General features: G+C 39.3%; 1 protein-coding gene across 9 annotated transcripts in view; it reads left to right on the forward strand.

The window, feature by feature from the left end:
* The window catches only part of RBMS3 (RNA binding motif single stranded interacting protein 3), a 726,761-nt gene that overhangs the window by 386,005 nt on the left and 315,298 nt on the right, over nt 1-25,458 (forward strand). For all 9 annotated transcript variants that reach the window (XM_061464999.1, XM_061464998.1, XM_061464997.1 and 6 more), the window contains one exon: nt 17,415-17,473. In XM_061464999.1, coding sequence (XP_061320983.1) covers nt 17,415-17,473 — 59 coding nt within the window. The remainder of the gene's footprint in view (nt 1-17,414; nt 17,474-25,458) is intronic.

Raw genomic sequence — 25,458 nt, forward strand, 5'->3', positions numbered from 1 at the left:
ATAGTTAATTTTGTAGACCTTAATTTCTCTACTGATCTTTAATGTTTCTTGTCCTATCTGTTTTACCTAAATCAACACTAAATTTAGGATTTTCAGTTGAATGGAATATGGCTATGTAATTTTTCAATTACTGTGCAATAATTTAGCACAAATATTTAGATTTTAAGTTTATGAAGTGTCTTATGAACTGCATAACAAATGAATTCCTATCACATATACAAACGTACAGCCCGTTGAAGAATTCATATAGGGCAGTCTTTTGATTCTCAGAATAAAATGAACATAAAGCAATTTCTTCTAAACGGAAATAAAAACTAGTGGCTATGGTGGACCATAATGGAATATGACCAAGTCACTGGTGGGGTTTAAATCAAAGCATGGCAGTATGTTCATACCATGATTTTGCTCATTGCCTAACATAAGAATTAGACTAAAGACGTGATTGATTGCAGGTCTGAGAGGCATAGGAGGCAGTCTATAATGATACAGCTATTAAATACTGTCAGAACTTTTAGGACTTATAATTGTTTAATCTCTATTTTCATCAAGTTGTAAGAAAAAAATGGCTTTGTTGTAATATGGATTTGCACTTTTTAGTTCTTCTTAGGTTCTTGTATTTGTTTGTTGGTTCTTACTACACTTACATATCGAGAGACAAGAAATTTCTCTTAATTACAAAACCGCATCACTTGTTTCTCCTGTGCTGTTCCCATGGTGTTGGGGACATGGGGCTGCTGTTAGGTGAGCACTAGCAGCTGAATTTCCCACTGCTACTGGATAAGTAGAGCTTTACTAGCCAGCGTGTGAGGTGTTTTGGTGTGAGGAATAGGTGGGTCAGAGTGGCAAGAGTGACTAGAATACATTGCAACTCCTTATATGATGATGTCTGTCATGAAAGTTTAGTGTGTACTGAGCTGGCTACGTGGAACAGACTTAAATTCCTTGTCCTCCCTCATTCTTTTTTTCCATGATCTGCCCTCACTCCCTCCTATAATGCAGTCTTCCTCTAAAAAGGGATATTTCTGCACATAGTAGTAGTCAGGCTCATCATTTGCTAGGTGGGTGCTGGTTAGCAGTGCAAGGGTATTGATGAGAAAGCACGTGTTAAATCTCCCTTCGGAGGCTGCCCTAGAATTGTTACAGCTCACGTACATGTGTCATTTTAATCTCTCTGCAAAGAATTTTTAAAGCACTGTGCCACTAGTTAGTAGCTGTCACCAGTGTGTGAGGCACGCTCTCGGTGGAGAATTTAGCAGCCCTCTGTTGCACCTGGAGTTGAAATGTTGCCAAGTAAATACATCTCTATTTTTTCAGACTGCCAAGTCACGGCAGCACTGTGTAGGTCTTGGGATGTTAAGCCTGGGAGAAGGATCCCTGTGCTCTCAGCAGAGTCCCGGGGCTGGGATGTGGCAGGCTGTCTGGTGGGGACGTGCAGGCGAGTTCGACATGCTGAGGGTTCATGGGATTCGGGCTGTGTGCCAGCAGTGAAGTGCTCATCACCTCCTAACGAGGTAGCCCTTCAGTCCTGGTATCAGGAGGTCTGCAGCTGGTCTGCTTAACAGTATTTAGTAACAGTATGTGCAGTAAAGCATGCTCTCCTGTTACAAAGGAATCCACTAATGCTGGCATCAAGAGTGGCGGGTAATTCAATCGCACCCACAAAAATGATATTAACATAATGTTAAAGAGCTGTGTAGACTAGCAAAAGACAGGAAATTATGGAGTTCAGGCTTGAAACTTTATCCTTAACTCACCCATATTGTGCCGAGGTATTTGGAAATTTCCATAGCGTGTGTGATTTTATGGAACCTACAGTGGGGTGGATTGTCCTGTTTGTCTGCAGAGGATTTCCTCAGCTAACATCAGCCAGCGTTAGTGAGAATTATATAAAGAAATCCTGGCACAATTTAGAGAGTGTAGCTGGACAATGTGAGCTTTAAATACTAGTTTCTTGGCTTGGGCAGAACTTCTGAAGTGCTGAATTAGGCATTAGCTGTGTAGACTTTCTTCAGACCAAGCTGCAGTTCAGTAGCTAAGCCCTTTTCCCAATTTCAGAACTAATTTTTAGGTCTGGCTTTCTTTTTGTTTGTTTGGGTTGTTGGTTGGTTTTTTTTTTGTTTGTTTTTTTTTTTTTTTTTTTGTTCAACAGTCACTAAAAAGATTTTATTTTTGTTTAAATTTACCTTTGGATTTAAAGACACTGCTCCTACTTATTTGGGGTAAATTCACTGGAACTAAACTGAATTATAGTTTAAAAAAATAGAAGAAAGGAAAAGAAAGCTCTGTACCCATCTTCAGGCCTTATTCATATTTTTCCTCATTTTGGTGCTGCAAACTAGCAATGCAACTCAGTAAGCAAAATTAACTTCATCACATAAAAATGCTTTGTTAGAAATGGAAGAAAGGGTGTAACTACCCTATCTTCTTCCTTGTGGCTTCCAGTTCTCCATTGTACACTCCTGTACCAGCAGGGACAAGGGGAAGCTATTTCATGTGTCAAAGAGGAGGCAGGATGGTCAATTTACAGTCTATACACACAATGTTTATAGAGAAGGTTTAAGCTCTTTTGTGAGTACAGTCATTTTATTTCACATTGTCATCAGAGTCACCAAGAGCTAAGGGGAAAATTGTTTGTCACTCCAAGGATGGAGTGACACTGCAATCAAACATGAGGCTGTGGATCTCCGAGAGATAGTGAAACCAGCAAGTACACTGCTTGCAAGGCAGCTAAACCTGCAAACAGTACAGCACCCAGGTATTTTCTCACCTTCTCAAACAGATTTTGCAGGCTAGGCTAAAATGCATTCTGCCCTTGGATACCCTCAGGTCAGGGCTCAAGTAAAACCAACATGAGCTCAAGTCACATCTGATTTCAGGTTCATTCCCACGTGGCTCTGGCAGAGAGGGAACTACATGATAGTTGTTATTTGGGGGAGATATAAAAAAAATTTAATCTGGTGAAGTGGAAGTAGAGAGTTACACAAACCTGCAAGAATTATTTTGCTCCCATAATAATACGTTCAGCGATTTTATATGGTATTTTCTGGAGAAGATGAACTCCTGCTATGGTTAAGCTCTGAGGTTGTTCTTATTTCCTCCGTGTGCACTTTCTATGCTAAGGAGCTGGGGAGGAATGCTGCCATGTCTGTCTCTGTGGTGAACAGGGTGGCCATTAATGGCGATGTGTAGAACAGTAGGATTGCTGTATCCTAGGGGAAATCAGTTTTCTGCAGAGGTCTGGGCTTGTAAAAAGTAGAAAATTTCCACTGAAGGGGGAAGGGGAGACAATATTGGCAGGGCAGGGATTAAAAATTGCAAAGGCTTCAAAACTGAGGGAAGACTTGAAAGGGTTTCTGTTCAAGGTAGATTTGGTTGTTTGGGTTTTGTCTTTTTTTTTTTCCCCTTGTCAGAATTAAGCAGGTCTCAGAGATGAAAGAAAGACTGGCCTTCTGAAGAAGCTCTGGGATGGGGGACATTGGGAGGTTGGAGAGAGGTTTAGACATTTAGTGATTTTTTTTTTTTTAAAAGTGTGTTTTCCTTTTAGATGTAGGACAGACATGGAGAACTGAATCAGTGCTGTGTATTAACTTTCTGAAGGAGCATCTGTATTGCAGATGCTCTGGGGATTTAGGGCCATGCAGGGAAACCCGTGATTAGGTTAAAGCCATCTGAAGTAGCTCCATGTTTTCGCGCAGGACCAGCATGGCTCTGGCATGGAGGGGTCCTTGTATTCCTCACAATGTATAGGTGTAGTTGGGAACTCAGAATAGGGTAATATTCTTCTGCCATTCTCCACTCTTGCATGTTTGTGTCTCTCAATCACAGTTTCACTGCAGCACCAAGTGTGTCTTTCAACTTTGGGTGACCTCATGACTGTGGAAGTCTTCCTCCAGACTGTAATGATTTGCTTCACTCTCTTATTTTCTGCAGATTTCCTGCTGCTTAAAACTTGTTGCTCCAACCTTGCTGCTCCCTTGCAGACAGGCTGTAGGAAACCTGTTTCTTCTAGGATGCTGTCCTTTTACTCTTGTAACAGATCTTGAAAAAATATTTTACAGGGGAGATAAAGGAACTAAACTGTGACTGGTGTTAAATATCATCATTCAGATAACAGCTCTAACAAAGTAAATTTGCTTAGACATTGTAAGTATGTTTGTATGTTTATGTATCTTAAAAATGTAGACAGACATAAATCTTTATATCTCAAACAAGAGCATGATTATGTTCTGACTCTGCTCAATATTAAAGGCTAAACCAGAGATAAGATAACATTCTCATAAACATGAAGCTTGAACAAAGAAGCTGTTGTCTTGTGAATGTGGGAATCAAAAAGAAACTGAATTCTGAACTTAGGAAATTGTCTTACCAAATGGAATGTTGCATGCAGAGTAACCTTTAATGGCCCTCAGCAACTGCAGAACAGGACAAATCTGTAAGCCTTCCTCTTGATCTCAGTGGTCTGCGGAGCAAGCCCAAAGAAAATGAAGGGCTGAGGCATATAGGAAGTGAATAGCTGGAACAGACCTTTTCTTTTGCTGTGGCTTCTTATTCAAGATATTGGTCTTCTGAGAACTTCCTTCCCTTAAGCAAAAAGGGAAATAGAAACTCCCATGGTCTGAGTAAGTGGGAGCAAGGGGTGCAAATGTTGCTGATGAATAAGATGTTTCAGGAATGTGTAAATACATGGCCTGATATTGCAAATGCTTGATTTATGAGAGTTGGCTATTGGGTGTATTCAGGACTGTCCAGAGTATGAATTCAGTAGTTCATAGTTGTAAATATTTGCAGACTGCAAGTCTGTTTTGTTTGGAATGTGTCTTTGAATCCATGAAGACAGACTATGTACTTCTTACATTGTGCTTTCACTATTTCTGATGGGGTATTCAAAAAGCAGTCAGCCTGCCACTAGAGGTGATCACTGTAAACTTTGTGATATTAATTTTTAAACCCAGCACATTTGGTAGATTATATTTTGACTGCTGGAACATGATTTATCTGTATAGGATATATTTACCATTTATGTGTGTGATAGCAGTAGTAAAGTGACGGGTATCAACACTGGGGTTTTCATAAATCTTTAAATCCAGCTCTTTTTATAAAGCAGGGAATAGAACACAGGGCGGATTTGTTCATTGTTGTTGTTATTATTTTTTTCATTTGGAAGCGTGTTTTCTGGGACCCAAAGCATGCAACTGCCAAGCAGTGTTTCTTCCCTAGCTGAGGATGTTCACTAATATTTGATGAAGACATTGCCCTTGGTGTTGCCAACTCTCAGAAGTTTATTGCGAGGTTTGCATTATTTGTTTCTTAAAGCCTTAGATCCCGAGGCTTGTGATAAGATGGGAATCTCAGCTTTCAGTTTTTGAAAAAAGTAGGTTTCTTTCTTTCATGGCTGTAAAGACAGTCATGAAACACAACCTGAGTTTATCACAAAGGCTTGAAATACATAACCAAAATAAAATATTTCAAATATGTTTATTTCTTAGTTATTTTTTGATACTGAAAGATAACTTCATAACTTTGCGTGTTTGAGAACAGCAGGAATTGTCAGTACTATACTACTTTGCCAGTTACAGGAAGAATTATGGGTTTATCCCAGTGAATCACAGTTCTCTCTCAGTTTTTCCATGTGTGTCTTTATATGTTTGAGGATTGTAGCTGATTTAATTAGTTTATTTGAAGGCACCTGAAGCCAGTAGCATACAAAAGTCATGTCTTGAAGGCTCACAGGCAACTGAAGAAAATTTGCTTCCAAATCCAGTGTTACTGCTCACTAAGGTTTTCAGTGAGTCTTTTGTTCCTGGGGTAAAATTTCTCAGCAGAAACGTAAAATATTTAAATTCTTGCTCCTTCCTCCAGATCTGCTCATGTATATTTCAGAACGGATGGGCTACATAGCACGTATTTTTTCATAGCTCTTTATCCAGGGTTCTGCCTGACAGAACCAAACAAGTTTCCTTTTAAGGACAGAAGATACCGAGTATATGAAAAGTGTATTTATTTAGTGGATACCATGGCTTATCTAACCCCTTCCTTGTCCGTGCTGGCTGTTTCTGAGTGCAAGCCGAACCACAGCCGAGCACAGCACTTGCCAGTATTGGCTTTTCTTCTGTAGGAGACTCTTGGCTGAGGTGTCCAGTGAGAGCATCTGGCACAAAGCCTGAGAGAGGTTTTGGTTGACTAAGACTTTCTTTGTCATAGGCTCAGAAGTGGTGAGTGATGAGCAGAGAGCTACAAGATGTGCTAATTATGCTGTATTCCCTGCCCCTTGATGTTACCTGAAAGTGTAACTTCAGCGCTCAGAGACAGAAAATAATGAGGCAGTAGCTCCATTGGTGTAAACCATGGCAGCCCATTGGAGACAGAAAGGAGGACACCATGGTTCTGGAAACCAAAAGCCTGATCCAAAGCACTGTTTTTAATAAGGTTTTCGTCTCCAAAGATATTTACCAGCCTGACACAGTAAGGCTAATACGTTCAGTTATGTCCATCTCTCTTCGGACAGTGACAATAAAGAATGACATATTATTTATATACAGACAAGGGCTCTAAACCAAGTATCTTTTCAAACCTGTAAATATTTTGGGTTTTTGTTTTTTTATTATTTTTTTTTAATAACAAATGAGTCAGAATTTAATGCTGTATTTACTTGCAAGTTTTTAAAGCATTTTGAAGACACAAAAATTAATACACGATTGATAAATTATGTACCTATATTGCATGATGGGTGACTTCACTTAATCCGAATTTTGCTGTTGAAAAAGCTTTTGAGAATACCTGCTTTGGAACCCTGGCCTGAGAGTTGTGGTGACTTACCAGCAAGATCAGATTTGTCCCGTTAAAACCAAATACTGTAGCAGTTATAGGCATTGCACTGAGGAAAACAAAGCACTCGCTGACTGGAAACATGCACTTGCATGTCCTGTGTAAGTCTGTTTACTGTACCGGAGCTGCAGGGAAGACTTTCCACACCAAGCAAGCACATTAATTTATGAGCTTACAAACATACTTTAAACTTGGGAAATGTGGATTGTTGTGTTTAAGTTCAACTGTGCTTCTTACATGCCTGAAGTTGTAGATATGCATGAGTGTTTAAAAATATTGTGGACAAATAGCTTATTGAATGCATTTTCACACCCTCTCTTGAGGCTGTCTTTACGCTACAGAGTTGTCCAAATGAACGGTCTAAAAAAACTTTGCTTTTAAAAATATGCTTCCTGGAGCTACATAAAAATCAAAGAAACTCAAATCCATTTCAGTCCTGGCAAGCAGTGTGAACTTCTGTCCATGTCATTATAAAAATCCAAACCCAGATTCTTCTTGTTACCCCTTGGAAAATTCTGTCAGAGAAAAATGTGCTTCTCTGAACCACTTTTGTCAAAGTCTGGCCTTTGGGAAAGGAATACAACTGTGACATTCCAGCTCTGGAAGTAAAAAGATATTAAAAATATATATATTAAAAAAAAAAAGATGTGTGATATAGTTCCTGAAGTATGTATTTTGCAAAGTAGAAATCCTAAACAGCAGTTCCTCTCAAAACTACATTGTTTCCAAAGACGTCCCAGGTACCTGGATTTTTCTGATTTGTAAATAATGAAATTGGAGCTCTGTGAACTCAAGAAGTCTCACTCACACATTTGATTCAAATGGCCTCTGTGTGAACTCTGTAAAATGCTTTAGCTTTAAATTATCAGTTTGAATTCATGGTCCCTGGTGGTAGCTGGAGTTCTTTCTTTTTTCTTTAATTCCTTTTTAATTCTTTTTCATTTCTTGTCTATTTTTGGAAAGCAACCATCTGTTTGAGACATATGTATTTATATGTATATTTTACAAGATGTTGCAGTCATTGAATTGTTTTAAGAGTAAATTGTTTTAGTGAAATGTCAGAAAATCTGTGCAAACTGAATGCTCAGAGTTCCCTTGAATAATGAGGCTATTGTTAAATGATTGAATACTTTAGAGACTAATATCATGGTATGCTGACATGCTGGTTCATACCAACTGTAATTTCACAATGAATCCTCCATAAGCAAGACTGTGAATGAGAAGTTGGATAGAAGACAGCACAGCATGCAAGAACATACAAAGTAAATAAATTCTACGTTACAGGAGTGATATGTTGGGGGGGGTGTTTCCACAATACCTGAAATAATGTTGTATAGATGCGAATGAGCAATGTCTTTATAGTAGAAAAGATAGGGTTTTGATTTTAACTTTTTTCCCTCCTATTCTTTGAAAATCAGGGTACGCCTACCATTATCATTTGTGACATTCTACGGTAAACCACATCTCATTCTTTGAAGGGTTTCAGTTCCTTAAGCTGTCTTCCCAGTAATGCATCCTATCATTATACAGAAAATTTAGCAGCACTGTTAAATGTCTACAAACAAAAGTTGCATTTTTTTTTTTAAACATTTGAATTCTTGCTAATACAGAGTAATTAGTAGTTGAAGATTTAATGATGGCCCAGAAGAAGGACTGAAGTGTTCTGCATGAAATCATAGTTATTAATTTGTGCATGGATTTCATTTTCCATACTTAGTTTAGCAACTGTAGAATATTTTGCTAATTGATTATTAACACTGGTTATTTGTCATGGCAGAAATATGAGGGGAAAATACAGCTTTCTATCAAAGGAAAAATATTAATGTCAGAATTTTAATTTAAATGTGATGTACAATAATGTAATCATATTTTACAAGCCTTAAATAGCATAAATATTCAAACATACCAATGTAATATGAATATAATAGCACTAATTCAGAATAAACATTTTAAACAAAAACTGCAGTGAAGAGTCAAGTGTCTTGCAACAAACTGGGGAAAAACACTCTAAAAATGTCAGGGTTTTGTGGCTTGTGCCACTTTAGTGAGTGACATTTTATTCTGTCTTGGGTTATCAAGAGTGATGATCTGTAGCCTTATTATAAGCGCTTTGAATAGGATTTGAGCTACTGAAGGCAATGAAAAAACTGCCTTTGATTTCTGCAAGTGTTGCATCAGGCCACTTAATTTCATTTAGATGCAGACAAAAAATATTTTATTTTATTTAGTTTACTTTTATTTTGTTTTGTTTTATTTTATTTTATTTTAGCAAGGAAAGGAACATGGCTAAAGAAAAAGTTACCTTAAAACTACTAAAGGGATATACTTCTTAAAGCTGTGAAAGGTCAAATTCTTTCTATTCCCAGAAATGCAGTATCTGTTTAAATTTCATTTACTTTAACTTCTGTTTTACCTGGCTTTGTTTCCTAAGTACTTAAAACACTTACAGCAAGTCTCCAGAGCCTGTACACTTTCATTTGGGACCATTTTTCCAGAGGTGAATGTGCATATAATGTTTAAGTGTATGAATGGAGATTAGTTTGAACAGGAAATACGTCATGCTCTCTCTTGGTCCAGGGGTGGTTTAGATACACAACCAAAGGATTTAAGAGGCCCTTCTCCCCTTTTCTGTGTTGTTTTTGAAACTCTGGGACAAGTTGTTACTCTGAATTGCTGTATTAACTTGTGTTATATCTAGTAAAGGAATGCTTTTGTGAACTTGACAGCCAGACTGAAGTAAGTAGAGAAGACAGAGCAGATGAATGTTAAGGTCTTACAGAAGTACTGTCTTGTTGATCCAGTATACCATAGGTTCCCTGCACCTACCTGTTTCTGTTGGTTCGCCAAGCCAGGCGTTGGTGTGTGCAAATAAATGGTGCTCTGAACAGCCTGAATTTTGTAGCTGTATTTTTTGTGTAAATAAAAGAGCTTAATCTTAATTTTTCATTTTTTAAAATTAAAACATAATATACAGAGAAAGAACAATGAAGCAGCTCAATCTCTGTTAATGGATAGAAGAGTAATGTGTTGTATTTTTTGAGAAAAAAAAACTAGCATTGAAAATGCCATGTAGTAGATGAAATGTCCAGAAATGATCATGCAAATCAGAATTTTCTTTCTGGATGAATTTCCCTTTTGTGGGTATTTGAATGTCTTAAGTTCATCTGGCAGTGTATTGTTGGAATATCATCTCCGAGAAATCCAGCAGCAGTTTCTTCTGTACTTTAAACCTTATAATGTGGCCTTTTTTTCTCTCCCCAAATCCATGATTTTCTTAACAGAGCCTGCTTTAAACAAAATAAACCCAGTTATGCTATTTACATATTAATTCACAAGAATGAAAGAGCTTCAGAGTTGCTTATCTAAATCCAATTACTGCTGGTCAAATTCATCCCAGTACAGAAGTTCCCAAGACAAAAGCATATGTTACCTAAATGCCCAGAAATGTCGACTGTTTTCACTTGGATGAATTGTGCTCCAAGTGCAATGCGTGAGGCCTTGAGTAAACCTTGATTGTGGAGACATAATTATTAAGCTCTGAACTTGGAAATTACATGGTCATTCCACTGGTTTACCTAAGCAAGGAATTCTTTATACTGGTTACTTGGGTTTAAATTCCAAGACTCACATTCATGTAAAACATAAAAGCAGTAACCAGAATTGGGCAAAAGCTTTGTTTTGTACACACCTGTGCACCTACCACCTTGTAGATGAGGACAGCAGTGTATATAGCACTGAGTCGGGTGGTGGTGAGAGAATCAGCCTGTCTACTCCAAAGGCCATTTTGTGTTACAGGACTGGGAGAGGCCGCTCCAAAAGGCTGGCTTGGAGGACAGAGTAAGACATACCTATCCCAGAGGCTTTGTTTTTCCATAACCACATGGAAAAGCTGAATTTCAGTGTGAATGGCCCCAACCAGTCTGGCATCCCAGGCAATCCCTTTTTTGACCCAGCAGCTCCTGGTGGCAGCTCTCCCTTAGTAGGGGGATGAGTGGCACCCAGTTTTCCCCTGTCTTGAGCTAGTCCTCAGATGAATCTCACTTGCCTCCTGATCCTGGTTGCCCACTTGTCTTCCCTGCACCCTTGGCTTTCTGCCAAGAAATGGCTTGAGAACTTGTGTCATTTGGCAGCAAATTCCTATTGAGTTGGGATCAGCGTGGGCAGTGGGTAAGATTGCCACATCTTGCAAGTGGTATCACTTGCAGTTGAAGTGCTTCTTTCAGGAACTATCTCCATTTTAACAGCAGTTGCCAAATAGCTTCCCAGGAGCAACCGGGGAAGTCAGTGTAAATGCTGATTGACCACCTGCCTGCAAGCTCATGAAATGATCTATTGAAACTGCAACTTTGATGTACGTTAAGGGCTTATTCTGTATTGCTTGCATCTTTCCCATCTGCTGAGTAGTCAGAAAATGTGGGGTGCAATGGGATGGGGCTCTTGAGTGGTTTTTGACATAGCTCTGTAGCCAGGACCAAGTGTAGAGGTTGTGTCTCTGTGGGGTCTTCCCTTAGTTGTACCCTCTATGTGACACTGTGTGTTACTGCCATTTGTAAGTGAAATGTTTTTAGGTTTTCCTTGTGATTTTAGTAGTGGATTTCAGGTCACTTGAGCCATATCACCCAAATTGATATATACAAGGAAAGATAAAAATGTTTATGTTTGTATGAAGGTATTTCTGTCCCCAAATTAATGTTCTCTTGGAATGTAAGATTGATTGGGCTGGGTCAGACAGGAATTTGTTTCAGCATCTGTGGAGGTGCCTGATGTTAAAACAGGGACAACATGTGATGATACTTCTGCGCTATCCTCTCCTATCTTCTAGCCGTATGTGACTTCCAGGGCCACAAATGTGTCTTTGCTTTTAATTTCATGACAGATTCTCCATCCTAGAAGCTGTTTGGTAGCTTTATGTAGATATGAGCCTCTGTTGGGTATCAACACAGGCTGTGGCAGTGAGTTCCACATACAACTTTCCATTCTGGGGAAGTACGTCTTCTGCCGTTTTTAAACTTTATAATTTTCTTGGCAGTCCTTATGTATTATGAGAAGCAATGGAGACAACTAGTCATCATCTCACTGTATGGATGCTTCTTTAATGAGCTGAAGTCCTAGCCTGTGTAGTTGCTCGTGATGTGGAAGCTCTTTCAAATGTCTGACCACCTGATTTTAAATGAAAATTGTTACTTAGAAGAACATTAAAAGCATAATTGAATATAAGGGTTTAAATTTTTATTTTTTTTAAAAGCATGTAAACAATTTTATTTGTGCTTACTATGCATTTAGAAAACATTTTGGGAACAATGTAATTAAAGCCAACACATGCTTTCTGTCTGGAAATCTGAATAGCAGTTTCAGTTCAACGTTCAGTAGACATGTTCTTGGGGTAGCTATCTCACAGGTTCATTGCATCTATTTCCTTTAGTAGGTTATCCTTGATGATGCAGTTGTTATGTTGAAGGGTTGGCAATAAGGCATTGAGATTAACTCAGTTCCACAATTACCTTTTTCTGACCAGAATTTTTGATTCAAAATCTTTGAAACAATACCTTCATGCACCATAAGTCAGGAGGAAATTGAACAGTGCTCATGTTTTCTCATGACAAGAAAACTATACGTGGTGTTTTTTACATTAGTGATATCAGTAATTTGCAGAGATGGGCAGGCTGTTGAATTTTACAACACTTCCCATTTAAATGTAAGAAAACAAGAGTCCAGCTCTTGTGATGTACTTTATCTTTGTGCGTGTTCCCATTGAGCTGTATATTTTTGTTACTTCTGGGGAAATAAAATCACAATTAAAGGTCAAGCAAACAGAAAGCCAAACAACTTTGGAGGGAAGACATAACTTAATACCACTCTCCACACATGCAGGAAAGAAGTATGACTCCATTTGTAGGAACAAAATACCTTCCTGATTTCATGAAGCACACTAATGTTCTTCATCAGAACTGATGTTCTGATTACTGTAAAATAATTACTTAAAATATTTAGGCAAACAGTGTCCAAATTAATTCCAATTACTTTCTTGTGGTAGCACTCAAGGTTTATAGCAGTAGATTAAATTGGCTGCATATGGCTAATTGCCTATAATAATGTTTGTTACTGTGGTGCCTCTTACCACTGATGTCTGTTTCTGGAAACGTGAATGTCTGCATGTAACTTTACATGCAGGAGGAAACCTCTTCTGAACAGAACAGAATTAGTTCTGTGAGTAAAATTTCTAGTGTAACTAAGTATTTGCAGAATCACAGTATGTAGCAAATAACTCTGGGAAATCTGTAATAAAAGCAGTGGAACCACAAATGCCTGCCTCTGCTGGCAAGATGTGTTAAGGTTTAGCTCTCACTTGACTTGGATGAAACAACGTATCAATTCATTAGGAGTGGCTGGGCTGAAAGGGAGGCTGGGTGTTAGTTTTTGTTGGCGGAAGTTTAGGTAGGGGTTGTGTTTTATTTGAGGTTGTTGTGGGTTAGCCGCTGATTTTTGCTGGATTCTTTTTCCATATATCTGTCAGAGGCATTTACTGCACAAGATAGTCATGTTTTTGCATGTTTTTCGTAGATTTGATTTTAAACCTAAATTATTTAAATAAATGAAGATGCACCACACAGGCCAAATTTCCTGCTGGGTAGGTTGGCCCACTCTGGTGGAGAATTTGACTTTGCCTTCTTAAGATATGTGAAGACTCTAATGTCTTTGGGGCCAAGGTCAACTTCAGGTGTTACCATGAAGAATTATAAAATTAAGTGGAACATAAGTGAGTATAAAGACATCTGAGGTTAGAAAAGCATGTGATCTCATGGTTAACATTAAATGTGTTTGGAGTGGAGGCAGCTATGGCAAAAATAGACCCCACAGCTAGCTGCGCATATACCCATTATGGTGGAGTATACAGTCAATTACGTCTGCTTTCAGAGCACAAAATCCTGCCTCTCTACAGAGCCATCAAAAAAGGAGAGGGTGTGAAGGAGAGGAAGGCTTATATGATTATTTTTGTTGTTGTTCCTAAAAGATGGCTGAATTAGGGCTCAACTTAGATTGTACAAACTCTTAATGCCATTAGGTCGGTTCACCCTCCTCTTGACTGGTTTCAGTCTGAAATAAAGCAAAGCATGTTTTTCCTCCCCAAAATGAAAGTCAAATGGAAACAAATGCCTTTGTGGGTTCTTAGGGAAAGGAAAAACAGTGAAATGGAAAGTCTCACTTTGCATCAGTCACAAAAACAGAGTGAAGAGTGAAGAGTGATGGAGGGACAGTCTTTTATCTAAAGCTAAGTGGTTACATGTCACTTGCAGTGTGGAAATTTGAGCTGAGAACTTTTGCAGGCGCAAAATTGCTCTAAATCTTCTTTGCTGGTACCAAAGAGTATGTGCAGGGAGGCTTTTCTCAGTCTTTTCCCCATTGCTGCTGCTTCCTGCTCATGAGAAAGTATTTGCTGGGTCCCAGACTGAAACTTTTCCCCTGGGAGTGATGGTACCATTCCCTGTTTGGCTCCCTGTCCCTTTCTTTTTGTGTGTGTGTTTTTCCTGGTTTACCGGGTATGTTTGCAAACTGGTAGGGCAGAAAAGATCATGACTTGAATATGTAGTACAGTGCTCTGACTGCTCCGAGTCCTTTTCTCTATAGCAAGAGACACAGGTTTCCTCCTGAGGCAGAGAAGGGAATTGCAGCGAGATCTTCCACATCCTGGTTTCTGGATTTCAAATAAAAGTCACTAACACTAAATTTATACTGCTGTTAATAAAGATTAACCAAATAAAAAAATTGGTCTGCCATACATTTCAGGGTTTTATAATTGGTGAACTGTTGGTTATTTTCCATGAGTGTTGCTTTGCCATTAGAAGGTTTAATTTTATCATAATCTTTTATAATAATACATCTTTCATTGATGGTGAACGTTGGGTTCATGGAAAAGTCTTCCAAATGAAAGCCCAACCCATCAGAGTACTAGTAATGCTCTTTTAAAAAAAACTGGGAAAGGGCATTTTAGAGGAAGTTCTCTTCAGTGAAACAGGGACCAAGATACCAGTGACTTGAGAAATAAAATGATTTTCCTTATTCTCCTGAAGTCTTATATTCAGCCATAATACAGGGAGGACCTAAAAAAAGCTAGGAGGATTGGCCAGGTTAATAAATGGTTAAAAGGGTGGTGTCATAGTCAGGGGTTTGGGTGTCTTGAACATGGGACCCAAGCTTGTAGGCCAGGTCTAGTGGGGGCTGGTGGAGCTGGTCTGATAAAGAAGGGAAAGAGCAGTTTTGGTAGGAGGCTTGCCAGACTGGTCAAGGAGGCTTTAAACTAGATGTGCTGGGGGAGGGGGGCATCATTCCACCCCAACACACCCAGTCAGTTGCCAGAACCTATAATAAATGCTTGGAGCAATGTAGATATATTCCAGCCGCTCCAGCCAATGAGCCGGCTTCAGTTGGAGCTCAGCTCAGATGCCTCTATACAAATGCCCCTAGCATGGGGAACAAACAAGAGGAATTAGAGACGTGTGCACGTCTACAGGGGTATGATATAATAGGCATCACAGAAACATGGTGGGATGGCTCCTATGACTGGAGTGTTGGAATGAAAGGTTACAGGCTCTTTAGAAAAGACAGGCCCGGCAGGCGGGGAGGGGAAGTTGCCCTTTATGTTAGGGATAGGCTGGAGAGTATGGAACTCTGTCTGGGGACAGGTGAGCAGTCCACAGAGAGTTTGTGGGTCAGGGTTAAAGGGAATATAGCTATGGGAGACATTACTGTGGGGATCTGTTACAGACCGCCTGATCAAGAGGACTGTGCGGATGAAGCACTCCATAGACAGATAGGAACAGCCTCACACTTGCAGGCCCTTGTTCTCATGGGGGACTTCAACCACCCTGACATCTGTTGGAAGGACAGTACGGCCCGGCACAAGCAATCCAGGAGGTTCCTCGATTGTGTAGAAGACAACTTCCTTCTGCAAGTAATAGAGGAGCCGACAAGGAGAGGTGCCATGCTTGACCTCGTGCTCACCAACAGGGAAGGGCTCGTTGGAAACGTGACTCTCCAGGGCAGCCTTGGATGCAGCGATCAGGAGATGGTTGAATTTGAGATCCTCAGGACAGTGAGAAGAGTGTGCAGCAAGCTCACTGCCCTGGTCTGCAAGAAAGCAGACTTTGGCCTCTTCAGGAACCTGCTTAGGAAGGTTCCATGGGATACAGCCCTAGAGGGCAGGGGGCCCAAGACTGGTTGATATTCGAGGATCACCTGCTGCAAGCTCAGGAGCGTTGCATCCCAACCAGAAGGAAGTGCAGCAGTAGGGCCAGGAGACCTCCTTGGATGGATAAGGAGCTGCTGAGGAAAATTCAAATGAAAAAAGAGGCTTATAAAAAGTGGAAGCAAGGACAGGTGGCAAGGGAAGAGTACAAGGATGTTGTCCGGGAAGCTAGGGACCAGGTTAGGAAAGCTAAGGCCCAGTTAGAATTAAACTTAGCTAGAGGTATTAAAGATAACAGGAAGGGATTCTACAAGTACATAGCAAATAAAAAACAAACTAGGGAGAATGTAGGCCCCCTCAGGAAGCTCTCAGGAGAACTGGCTACACAGGATTTGGAGAAGGCTGAGGTTCTGAATGACTTCTTTGCCTCTTTCCTGTTAGGGTGGTGAGGCACTGGAATGGGTTGCCCAGGGAGGTTGTGAATGCTCCATCTGTGGCAGTGTTCAAGACCAGGTTGGACGAGGCCTTGGGTGATACGATTTAGCGTAAAGTGTCCCTGCCCACGGTAGGGGGGTTGGAACTAGATGGTCTTAAGGTCCTTTCCAACCCTAACTATTCTATGATTCTATAAATGCTGTCTTCTGTCACCTTTTACCAAGGTTTTGTATACTTACTATTAAGTCTGTTGTTTTAAACTCTGTGAGGCAAAGATAGATATCTATTTTATGGTCTAGTTGCTTCATGCAACAAGTTGTAGCTGCCCAAAATCCATATTAATCATGCTAAGTCTATCAAAATGCAGTGCAGTGCCATGCTATCTATGGGAAGTAATATAAATTCAACTAAGTATCAGCATTCATCTTGGAAAGAGCTAGGTGCACATAAACCTTAAAGCTTCTGTTTATCCAAACCAGAAATTTAGAGTGTGTATGTGCAGGCATGGATGCACACATGAACACAAATGACAAAAATTCCTGCAGTTTTGTTAATCCTCTAGGGATCTGGTCCATCTCTGTTAAAACAAGCCTTGTTTGGCAGTTAAAAAGAAAAACAATAGTAAAAAAAAATTTAAAAAATTAAGGAAACCTAAGTAATTTAACCAAAGAATTCTCTTTTCCTCCTGCTGATGCCCTAAATTCGTTGCTATTATTGTAATTTATGCTGGCAGTGCTGTGTAGTGACCAGGGATGGACAGGGTGTGGTAAATGACCAGTGCTGCTTTTAAAGTGAACCCTAAAAGTGTTTGCTGAACTGCAGAGAAGGAATCTCTCCAGGAGTATCAGGCAAACATGTTTTCAAGAGCACTAGATCTCTTCCTAGTATGTGTGTTACATGTGCACAAAAATAGCTTTGTATGTTGTTAAGATACAGTAACATGTGTTTCTGTTTTTTGTATTCTCTACAGGTATGGGAAAATTGTATCCACAAAGGCAATTCTTGACAAAAACACAAATCAGTGCAAAGGTATGTGCAAAGCGTCCGCCCTCTGAGTTCATTATCTGTTTGAATGATTGACTGGTAGCTTGCCTGCCAAGGCTTTTGCTCCAACTGTGCAATCAACATAATGTACAGTATATTACAAGCATATTTAATAATGCCACAGCTTTGAGTTGTGTTTCCAGTAACATTGCTCATTAATTTTTTTCATTAACAAACAAAATGAAAATCACAAATCAGAACAAGTATCAAATTGCTTCTGCAGAAAAGTAAATTACCTTCTAACCACATAGTGTTGTCTGATTTGAATGATATTATCAGTGATGCAAATTGATTTCCCATATAAAACTGCAAAACCTTTGGGAAAAGTTTTCCAAGCAAAACCTGGTTTATTTTTTCCTATTTTTGTGAAGTCTTGGGCTATACTATTGCAAGAATATATTCTTTATGACACACACAGATCCACAGGTTGTAATACTGTGATATAAAAATGATTCCTCTTCCAGTTTTGTTCTTAATTTTCTTGCTAATTTATGAAAGCCTTTTTTAGTGAAGTATGTTTTGTGCATGTGTATAGCTATATTTGCCTAGATAAATATTGACTAGCATGTCTAGTAGCATCTCAGGACTAGAGTTGTTGTTCATTTACCAGTCTGAAGAGCCATGAACCCTATGGGGGAGAAGCTGTGCTTTGAAAAGACTCTGTAACTTTATGCTAGTAGTATACAGGATCCTTTTGCAGTAGTAAGAACTACTGGAGTGTGTTCTTCTGATAAGAAGCAGATTCTGGACAGCATTTCTATGTGAATTAGTAAAAAAAAACCCAAACAAACCATTGCCGTACAGGAATGCATTTAATGAGTGACCAGATAAGGCTGTGAAGAGAAGCAGCAAAGGCATTTGAGGAAATTATGAGATGAGGCAAAATCCTGCCATCTGTACCAGAGATGTTCTTGAAGTCTCTAGAAGTGTGTGCCTTTATTGCCTGCCAGCAACAGCATCCATTAGTGACTGAAGGGAAAAATAAGTTAGAAGACTGCAATTTTAGTCCTAGAAACTGTCAGCAATCCCATCAGTCATGGCCCATCTCTGTGGCACTACCATGCATTTACTTTCGCCTGATTGTGTGTTTTCTTTCCTGGGACCTCTTCTGATAACATTACTCTGTATTTCTTTGATTACCTGTCGTGGTTTAAACCCAGTCAGGTAACTCGTTCACTCACTCCCCCCCTGCTTTCCCTCCCCCTACTCCTGGAGGGACGGAGAGGAGAATTGAAAAGAATGCAACTCCCACAGGTTGAGATAAGAACAGTTTAGTAACTAAGGTATAACACAAATCACTACTGCTACCACCAGTGATAACAATGATAAAGGAAATAACAAGGGAAGAGAATACAACACCTCACCACCAGCCGACCGATAACTCGCCCCCTCAGCCTGACCAAGCACCAACCCATACCTCCTCCTACCCTGCAGTCCCAGCCCTTCTGACTCCCAGTTACCTCTTGGGCATGACGTGCTGTGGTATGGAATTCATCTTTGGCTAGCTTGGGTCAGGTGTCCTGTCTCTGCTTCCTCCTGGCTTCCCCTCCTCCCTGGCAGAGCATGAGGCTCACAAAGTCCTTGGCCAAACCAAAACATCCTTGTTATCAGCTCTGTTCCTGAGCTGAAAGTCAAAACGCAGCACTGCACCAGCTACCAAGAAGGAGAAAAATGACTGCTACTGCTGAACCCAGGATATTACCACACCAGGATCAAGACTTGGTTTGTTTTGTTGTTTTTTTTGTGTTTGGGTGATAGGTTGGGGTATTTTGCTTTGGTTTTGTTGGCATTTTTATTGTATTATGAAGGAATACCCTTGTGGGAAGACAGGCTAGGCCAAGTGCAGAAAGCCCTGGCAGGGTGGCCAGCTGGGCACAGAGGTAAGCCTTGCAGTTTTGGAGCTGGGAGGAGATAGACATGCCTGCTGCTGGCTGCTGCATGTCTGGAAGGTTTGTGTTGTGGAGACAAGATGCAGCATGAAGTGCTGTAAGGAGAGGGGGACTTGGAGCATGATAGAACTACAAAGGGCTGAGTAGATCAAGTGGGTTCTTAAGTGGTTTAGCAAGGAGGAAAGAGTTCTGTGGTGGGACAGAAAGGGTTTTAGGGTAGGAGGGCTTGAGGATGAGGTTCTGGGGTGGGAAAGTGTTAGACCATAGGCCTAGGAGATCTGGAGGGGTCTCGTGGGGAATGAGAAATAGAAACTACATGATCAGGTAGGCTGGGGTTATCCTGGGGCCACACTTCGCTGTCTTACACTCCAGCTAAGAACTTCCCTTGGGAACAAAGACATGTAGGTCCTTGTCTCCCTTCCCACTACTATACAAGACTGACATGTTCTCTGTTAACTCATGTGTCAACTCTATCTCTTTTCTGAAATTTGTCCCTCTGGAATGGCAACACAAATCAAGCAGATGGAGTTGAATTTGAACGGGACTGTATGTTGAATAATGGGATGAAGCCTGTGGGAGAGGGAAATGTATTTGTTTCTGCTTGGTTGTCTGAAACCTCTGTGATGTTGGTGCAGATGCTTCAACTGGGTGCTTGAAGGGTGGTGGAGAGAATTTGGGGTAAGCGTGCTCAATGATTGTTCTAAACTTTTTGGGGTATTTTTAAGTGTATGTGTGACTCCACAAATGTGCCGTGTGATCAGAACGTCCTGTTCCCATTGCCAGTGGTAAACAAGGAAAGGAATGGATCTATTTGTGAAACACAAAGTGTAAAATGAAAGGACTGTCAAAAATATGAATGTTAGAGTTTCAAGAAAGAGAAACATCTGGGTTTGGTGTTCTTCATATTGCAGTTAGATTTGAAATTATTGTAGTAGAGGTTATGTAACAGTGAGTTGGAACTTTGTAAAAGTTTGCTTTCACGCTGTTGTATTACACTGTAGGGCAGAGATATTTATTTGTATTTTCAAAGATGGATCTTTATGTCTTAAGTGGTACCATTAAAAGATCATAAACATAATTGGATTTATTAACAGTATGCTTTGTGGCATAAAAAAAAAAAAAGTAGATGTTTTGCTGCTTTAAATGCTAGCGACAATTTCCTTCTTCAGTAAGGCTACCAAAAAAAACCAAAAAGCAGGCTTCCCAGGAATCAGAAGTGGAAGGGACCTGAAAAGGTTGAAGAGGTCAGGACCTGCCTTGGGGTAGGATCAGCTCTAACCCACTGCAGAGGGTTGTTTCTGTAACCTTAGCTCAAATGCCTCCAGCAATGGAGATTCAAGCTTCTGATAGTACTCCCTCTCTTCACTATAATGAAGTGTTTCCTAATGTCTAATCCTCATCTTCCTTGATGCAATTTAAGCCTGTTGCTTCTTTGCTTTTCCCTTGTGGAGATGCAAAACAGTTTATTCCTTTCCTCTTTGCAGGAAACGAAGACTGCTATGTGTCTGCCATATATTTTCCTTAGATTTTATCACTGGTCCTTACACTTTTTCCTTAGAGCCAATTTGTTTCAAGTTTCTGGTTTATAGCACTTTGCAGGTCTCTCTGCAATTATCTCACTTCTTACTTGAAGACCTTAGAGCCAGGCATGGGATATCAGATGACCTAAATCCTACCATTTAAAATAGTGTGGAGAGATAATTTAATTTGTCATCTTTGTGATCACATGACTATTCTCTTTGCTGATGCATCCATGTAGATAGCTATATGTATTTAAGATATAGATACCTTTCTGAGGCATGGGCTGTTGCATGCGAACAATAGTGCTGATTTATGCAAAGAGATTTGCTGCAGCCTCTGGTTCTGTTATTGTTTTCTCCAGTGCTGCTGCCAGCCAGGCATTCCTTATTGTGTACTCTGCTTGTGCTGTTGATTATTCCCTCTTAAAGCTAGTACTTTTCAATTGTCTGCATTGAATTTTATCCTATTTTTTCCTGGCTACTCCTTAATTTGCTAAAATTATTCTCTAATCTTAAATCTTCAGAGTAGTTGTAGCATTTACCTCTCTAGTATCCTCTTCACAGTTAATAAATGATTTCTCTAATCCAATGGACAAGATAATTTGGAAAAGACTGAATAATAACAGACCTGAGGATAATTTTTGAGGAAACCCTCTCAAGTATACTGGGTAGTACAACACTGAGCTGTTGACAACTTCTTTTTAGATTGTATTTTCTAAATAGTTTGGCACTTACATAACAGAAGTTTTAGCTAGATCATATTTCTGCCATTTGCTCAAGTTATGAGTGACAACCAAGGATTAACTAAAAACTGCAGTATTTTCCAATCCATAAGGCTAGTTACCTACTAGACAGAAGCATGATGTGGCATTTATTCTTGCTAAATCTTGTTACCTTTGAGGGTCTGTGAATGGATTTATATGACTATTTGCTGTAAGATGTTTCCAGAAGTTGAATGTGTTTCTAATACACTGGAGTCTACATCCATTCCCTAAAAATAAAACAAATACTAAAAAAAAACCAAAAACACCCTAAAATAAAATTATCTTCAACAACAAAAAAACAAAACCCAGGTAACTTGTTTATTCCTCTCCAGTCTTCTGGGTCTTGCTCACCTTCTGCAAAGTATGTGTTATTAAATGAACACATCATCCTGTGATGTGTATCCAAGGCAGTAGTGTGGACTAAATTCAAGGAGATGGTAGAAGAAGTTATCACATGATTGGAGATTTTGGATTATATTTCAGGGTCATTTGTGTGTTGACCAAAGAACAGAGTAGAGCTCTATACTTTGGAGAATGTGGAAAATAGTTAATATAGCAAAGAAATTATTTTAAATAGCCCATGTAACAGCAGATGTGTTAAAATAAGTTATTGCTTAGCATGAAGTGTTAGGTTTCCTTTCGAAAAAATGAGGAAAACATTCTTCATTGGGCTTTAAGTCATTCTCCAGTATTCCTCAGATTTTTAAAAGGATACCCACTACATTCCTTTCATGCTAAGGAATAGTGCTATATGAGGATTTCTCCCTGGTATGAATTAAGCAGTCCAGTCTAAAGTAATCATATATGCTGCAAGGGAACTCACTAGGGAAACCTTTTGACATAACCTCTAATTTTCAGATTGCTCTTTGCTGGTGGCATAACTGCTAAGTGAGGCAGAGGAGAAGCAGAATAGTAATAGAATAATATATAGAACAAAATAAGCACAGTCATGACAAAATGGCCAGAAACCACTGAACAAAGCAGGAACAATCACATATGGAGAATAATGAAAAACAGACACATGATTCATTCAGATGTTCAAACACAAAACCCCTAATGAACAAGTCAGAGTTTTGGCTGCTTTTGTTTTTTCCCTTTCCCTCCCCTCTTTCCCTCTCCCCCTGTGCATTTCCCTTCTGGGTCTACCATATTTGATAATCTAAAAAGTAGGGAAATGAAATAAAAGAAACCATTCAAGAGAAGCGTTAATCTGAAACGTGTAGACTCTTCTCTTTCCAGCCCTTGCCTCCCACCCTTTCCAGACTGGCTTGCCTTTGATAGACCTGTGTGCTTAGAGCCAGGGGAATGAGTAATGGTTGTTTCACAGTACAGTTTCCATACCTCATAGCAATGGAATACAGAACAGTTAATCTGCCAAATACACAAGCCCATTTCTTAGCATATGAATTACTGTCATCTGCATCTGCCCTTGCAGACACTTTAATTGCATGCATGCAGACTTACTTCCTGGTTTAATCAGGAGCTTATATGATTTTGAGCATTTTGCTAGGACCTTAGAAGATGAGCACAAAAGAATGACTGAAAGTCTGAAATCCCACCTGTGGGAATTTTTTTAATAACTAAAACCTGTGAATCAAGTAATGTGTAGGAGACAAACACCTCAACTGCATATTCTTCATTTTATGTATGTTTTTTCAAACCTTGCATTACTCAATTTGTTAAATAGCAGTGTTTGTCTTAGGAGAGAAATGTGCCTAATGTGATGAGGGGAACTATAGAGACTCTGTTTATGATTTTAATATTTCATTATGGCATTTTTCCTGTTGAGAAATGTTAACAATGATCTATTCATTTTTAAAATATGAAAATTGGGGATGCAGATATGCAATCATTAGGCTTGTGGTGGGTTTATGGTAAAAAAAAATGCTGTGAGGTCATCTGTGTTAACCCACCATATATCACATGCAATTTTATTTCTCCAGTTGCCTTACTATTTTTAGACCAGTACTTAAAATTTACCATGACCTATTTTATAAATTCAGAGTTTATTTGTGTAACAAAAATGGGATAACTGGAGGTTTACTGTAAATGTTGGAGATAATTGGAACAGCATGGTAGTGTTTCATATCTCCCAAAAGGAGTCTGTGCTGCCTTGTGTCAGGGGTGTTACTCATCTGCTTAAGTTCACAGCATCCTTAAGTACCCTAATGCACTGGAGCTAATGAGCTGGTAGCTTCTGCTCTAGTATTCTGATAAACAAAGCTTATGAGCATATAGTAGATATACCTGGGTGGGTATGTTAAACAAAATACTTTGATAATTTTAAATTTTAGAAAGTATTTTTTTTGCATGTAATCTATGAAGGTTGTTTGTGATCATATGAGTTATGCATTTTCACATTATTAATTCCTATTTTTATTATACTCGAGATGGCACAATTTGGTTGTGACTAGCAATATGAAGCAAGTCTATGTAAAATAATAAGCTAGTGAAGAAAGAGCTAAGCTGCATAGAAAGCTATTTAGTTAATAAATTTTATTTATTGGGAATAAGCTCAAATTGCAATAACTGTGCTGTGTTATTTATGATTCTCAGAATTGCCATTTTGAGGGAGAAAAAAAATCCAGCCAAGTAGGTCTGTGCCTGATCACAGACTGTAAACTGTTCACACTAGGAGGGCATACACAGTGTGCTTCAAGGGGAAATGGGTCTTGTAGAAAGTAAATAATTTGTAAACCAGACTTATTTATTTTTGAAACTCTAGACCTGTGTAACAAATCAATCCTATTTTTGATGCTAGGATAGACAGTAGATGTGGTGATTATTTTGTGCATTAGTTTGTTTGTTTGCATTTCTGTTTGTGTGTTTTTTTAATCTACTCTTGTTTTATATAATCATATATATATATGTGTATATATATGCACACGCACACACACACACACACACACATATATATATATATATATATATATATATATATATATATATGTATGTAACTATCCCCTGGAACTTACAGTGGTGTAATCACCGTCCCTAGAAGTGTTCAAAACCCATGTAGATGCCCTTAGTGACAGGGTTTGGTGGTGGACTTGGCAGTCCTGAGGTAGCGGTTGGGCTTGATGATCTTGAAGGTCTTTTCCAACCCAGCTGATTCTGTGATTCTATAAAGAAGCAATGGTACTCGGGTGGAGCATGTGAGGCTGTTGGGTGAACTATTTTTCTGGTACTTCTTGAGCTGGCCAGCAGGCGTTACATGTCTTGGCAAACATGCAAGTGTTTTGCAAACTCCCACTTCATCTTGAAGGTAGAGATTCTCCTGTTTGTATGTTTTTGTATGCTTTTCACATTTGCTGAAGTGAAATAAGAGAGGATTTGATGAGTCGTACTAAGCAAGTCATCATAGCTGGAGTGTGCCAGCACTGACCACTGCCCTGCCTTGGTGAGAACTCAGAGATGTACCAGTCTTCATGTCTGCAAAGTGTTGCTGCACGTCAGCAAACATTCTTGACTGCATCTGAACAGTGCTTCATCTTAAGTCCTCTAAAAATTGCTTATAGAGTTTAAGGCCCGGTCCTCTACAGAGGAAGCTCCTTTCTAATTAGTTCCCCAGACACTTTCTTAAGCGGCTTCTTTGCAATTAAGGGAAATATTTCCTGGGTCATTATCTTTTCATAAATGAACTGATGGCCTAGCAAATATTTTCTGTAAGGAGACCCAAGATGCTCAAATATTCAGTGACATATCTGATCTGTGATTATCTTAATTTACTGCTTCCAGAATTTGCAGGCCCATATCACTGACAAATAATTGGTTTAATTTTGTTTCCTTCCAGAGAA

The sequence above is a fragment of the Pezoporus flaviventris genome, unplaced genomic scaffold (genome assembly GCF_033815535.1).
Source record: "Pezoporus flaviventris isolate CSIRO_AGI_PZ_B2104156 unplaced genomic scaffold, CSIRO_AGI_Pfla_v1 ptg000037l, whole genome shotgun sequence".
NCBI lineage: Eukaryota > Metazoa > Chordata > Aves > Psittaciformes > Psittacidae > Pezoporus > Pezoporus flaviventris.